Below are 3,824 nucleotides of genomic sequence, written 5' to 3'. Positions count from 1 at the left end.
ACCTCAAACGTGACGTTAAAACACCAAAAACACCTGAAACATGATGTAAAACCACCTGAAACACCTGAAACATGAAACAAAGCGACCCCACAGCTTCTCATTGACACCCAGCAGCTGATTCTCTGGAGTTTTATTGTGAAAATCTGCAGAAAAGAGTCTTTTCATGTTCATCAGAGTAATAAAAACCTGAATAATGTTCCTGCAGCGCCACCATGAGGTTCATATTTGTGTTTTAAAGTAAACAAACAGCAGTTCCTTTGAACATTAACACGTTGCTTTTAAAACATTATTATAATATAATAACTTATTTTATTTAATCAGGTTAAACTGACACCATCACAGTGTTTATGTTTTTATGTAAAGGTTAAACTTGTTACTGACGACCTAAAGAAGTAGTATTTAAATATATATAAATATAATATAATAATAAAGATATTAGTGATTTGACCTGAACATAATAAACATAATGATCTTCTTCTCTCTGCACCAGAGAAACAAATTAAACAGCAGCTGCTGCCCCCTGGTGGCCACACACACAAACTGCTTTCACTTTATTATTCTGACACTAAAGTTCATTAAAATATTAATTATTATTATTATTATTTAAATCTGCACCATAACAAACTTCTGTCTCCCTCTAAAGTCAAATATAAATTATAATTATTTTTTAATTCATTTGCAAAAACAAAGTAAACTTCACAAAGACGTTACACAGTAAATATTTATATTTATTATATTTTTTAAATAGTTTTGTATTGTTTGTTAATTATTATTCCTGTAATTTGTTGATAATCGATAAATTTAAAGATATTTAATATAACGTCGTTTTTTTTATGTTATATTTCTTTTTTTTCAGCAGGAACTAAAAAACAACAAAACACAAAAAACATCTTTTATTTCTTATTTTATTTATTTTATAAGAATGAAACAAATAAAATCAATGCAGAAACTATTTATTTACTCATGTGAACTGTAAACAAGCAGTTTCCTCCCACTCCTTAGCATCGTTAGCTCATTAGCAATGTTAGCTCCATAGCTTATTAGCATCATTAGCTTCCTTAGGTCATTAGCAGCCTTAACTCCTTAAATCATTGTTATCATTAGCTCGTTAGCAGCGTTAGCTCATTGGCATCATTAGTTTTTTAGCATCCTTAGCTCCATAGCTCATTAGCATCCTAACTTCCTTAGCTCATTAGCATCATTAGCTCGTTAGCATCCATAGCTCATTAGCAGCGTTAGCTCGTTACTGTTGTCTAATCAAACTCCAAACGCTTTAATTTGAAACATAAATAATCCAGCTTTGACCTCGATGAGGTTCAGACTCGTGTGAAAGTCCCGTGTTTTGGTGAAGAGCTTCAAAGATGGCGGCGGTGGCGGTTAGTTGGTGTCAGGATACTGGTTGACCTGCGGCGTCATGCCGGCCTCGCACGTCTCCACCGTCGGTCTGATCCAGCTCAGGTAGCGGGACAGTTTGGTGAACACCAGCCCGCTGACGCCGTCGTCGGTGCAGCCCGAGTGCGAGGACAGCAGCAGCCCGGTCAGAAACGCCGTCCCTCGCTCCACCGTGGCGACCGGCGTCCCTGGCAACAGCCCGCCACACTGCCAGGAGCTGACCGACCGAGAACGGCGCTCAGATTCTGAGAGTGTGTGGTTCTGAACACTTGATCTGTTGTTGTTTCCTGCTCCATTCGGCGTTCCTAAAGATCCATTCGGCGCCCCGTTGGCTCCAAATTGGGTTTGATTCTGGTTCTGGTTCACGGTTTGACCATTCAGCTTCTCCCGGGCGCCATTTTGAGTCCCTAAAGATCCATTCGGCGTCCCGTCCGCTGCGTTCTGCCTCCTCATGCAGAACATTTTATTGCTGAGTGGGTGCGAGACCTTCAGCTGACGGCGACACTCGTCCAGTGTCATGTACGCCAGCGTCCGGGTCCGGAGGATCCCTCGCCGCTCGGCCACACCCAATCCCCCAGAATGCATCAGGACGTTTTCGCTGAAGTCCTTGTCGGGCAGGCAGAGATGGACGAACGCGTGGCTGAAGCGCAGAGGGCGTGCCAGCTCCAAGAGGGCTAGGTCGTCGTTCAGGCGGTCGGTACGGAAACCGCTGTGGATGTGCAGCGCCCTCACGGGGACGCGCCGCATCTTGGGCTCGCCGCCTGGAGACGAGAAAGTAACGCCACTCAGCTGAGTTTTATTGTGAAGGTTAAGATCAACTTCACAATAAAAGTCTGCTGATGATAGAAAACAATGTCAATAACGGCGCTCCGTACCGGCGAACACGGCGAAGTGGGCGGGGTGGGGGCGGGGCTCCGACTCTGTGAAGAGGCAGCGGGCGGCGGTCAGGACAGAGCGGCGACCCAGCACCACGCCGCTACACAGCTCCGCCCCTCTGCTGTTCAGCACGGACACCTGGGGACAGAAGACAGACGGCGTCAAGGAGGAGCTGACGCTTCGCTGTGATTGGCTGAGACGGTCTTACCTGCCAGGGACAGTTTCCATGGAGACACATGGACGTGGTGGTGTTGAACGTGTCGGGAAGTCGTCCGCAGGGGAACGCCACTGAGGACACAAACACGTGGTTATTTCACCTGTTTGAGGGCTGGGAGAACGTTGGGCGGTGGCGGTGGCGGCGTCAGACCTTCAGGCTCGCAGCTCCGCCCGTTGGTCTGTAGTTTGAATCCCGGCAAACAGGAGCAGCTGAAGGAGCGCGAGGACGCCGTGCACAGCTGGTGACAGGCAGTCGGACCTTCAGTCGGACACTCGTGGATCTCTGGAAGACAATGAAGGGGCGTTGCCACGGTTACAGCGGACAAAACATCTATTTAAGTCATTTTGCATCTTTTTGTGGTGGTTTTGGTTTTGCGTGGTTGTTTGCGTGGTTGTGGGCGTGGTCCAGACCTGGTTCGGTGACCTGCGGTGCGGTGGGCGGGTTTTCTGCTCCCAGCTCACAGATTGGTCCGTAGTGGGGGGCGGGGCAGGAGCAGAGGAACCCGCCCACTTTGTCGGTGCAGTTCCCTCCGTGGAGGCAGGGGGCGGGGTCACACTGGTCGCCATCTGCCCACAGACCAACCACAGGCATCAGCACAGGAACACTTCAGTTCATGTTTATTCATAGTTCTGTCTTTGACATCTCACCGTAGTAAACGGCCCAGAAGGCGTCCTGCAGAGACACAAACCCGTTAAATGTGAACACTCTGTCATGTCACACGTGTGGTCGTCCGTAAAGACTCTCACCGTCTTGTCCGTGTCCTCGAAGTACTCCCGCGCCTCCTCTCTGCTGCACAGCTCCTCGAAACACTCGCGCTCCAGGTTCCCCTGCAGGATCTCCTCCACCAGGAACCTGTTGGCCCGTTTGGAGCGAAGGAACACGTCCGGGCTCCGCAGGAACACCTCAGGACTCTGCGGGGACACCTCCGGGCTCCGCAGGAACACCTCCGGGCTCCGCGGGGACACATCTGGGCTCCGCATGGACACATCCGGGCTCCGCGGGGACACTTTAACAGCACCAGTCATTAAGAAGAAGAAGAAGAATTCCTTTTATTTATCCCTCAAGAGGAAATTCAATTTTTTCACTCTGTTGCTATCATTCAGGTTACACACATGCACATACAGGACCTCTATACATGCGATTAATGGAGAAATTTCAGAGCGAGGGGTCCACGAGCAGTTGGGGGTTGGGAGTTGGGATTAAACGTTATATTTTTATGAAGGTAAATCAGCCGACGGAAGATTCTTGCAGCACAAAAGCACAAAATATGGAACATTTCCTCCAAGATGTATAAAAATCTACATCAGCTCTGTGCAAAAAGATGTTTTATATAAAAAAA

At 47.8% G+C, this 3,824-nt stretch overlaps 1 protein-coding gene across 1 annotated transcript; it reads right to left on the bottom strand.

The window, feature by feature from the left end:
- Positions 1-1,377: 1,377 nt before the first annotated feature.
- On the bottom strand, positions 1,378-3,465 carry prozb (protein Z, vitamin K-dependent plasma glycoprotein b; the record flags this gene model as incomplete). The annotated part of the gene is made up of 7 exons (XM_083937968.1): positions 1,378-2,153; positions 2,268-2,406; positions 2,477-2,556; positions 2,636-2,767; positions 2,896-3,051; positions 3,133-3,157; positions 3,232-3,465. 7 exons carry the CDS (start codon positions 3,463-3,465, stop codon positions 1,378-1,380), a joined length of 1,542 nt encoding a protein of 513 aa, XP_083794094.1.
- Between the last annotated feature and the right edge of the window lie 359 nt (positions 3,466-3,824).

The sequence above is a fragment of the Echiichthys vipera genome, assembly GCF_963691815.1.
Source record: "Echiichthys vipera genome assembly, chromosome: 23".
Lineage (NCBI taxonomy): Eukaryota > Metazoa > Chordata > Actinopteri > Perciformes > Trachinidae > Echiichthys > Echiichthys vipera.
The sequence above is the reverse complement of the archived record's forward strand: the minus strand, read 5'-3'. Positions and strand labels throughout refer to the sequence as shown.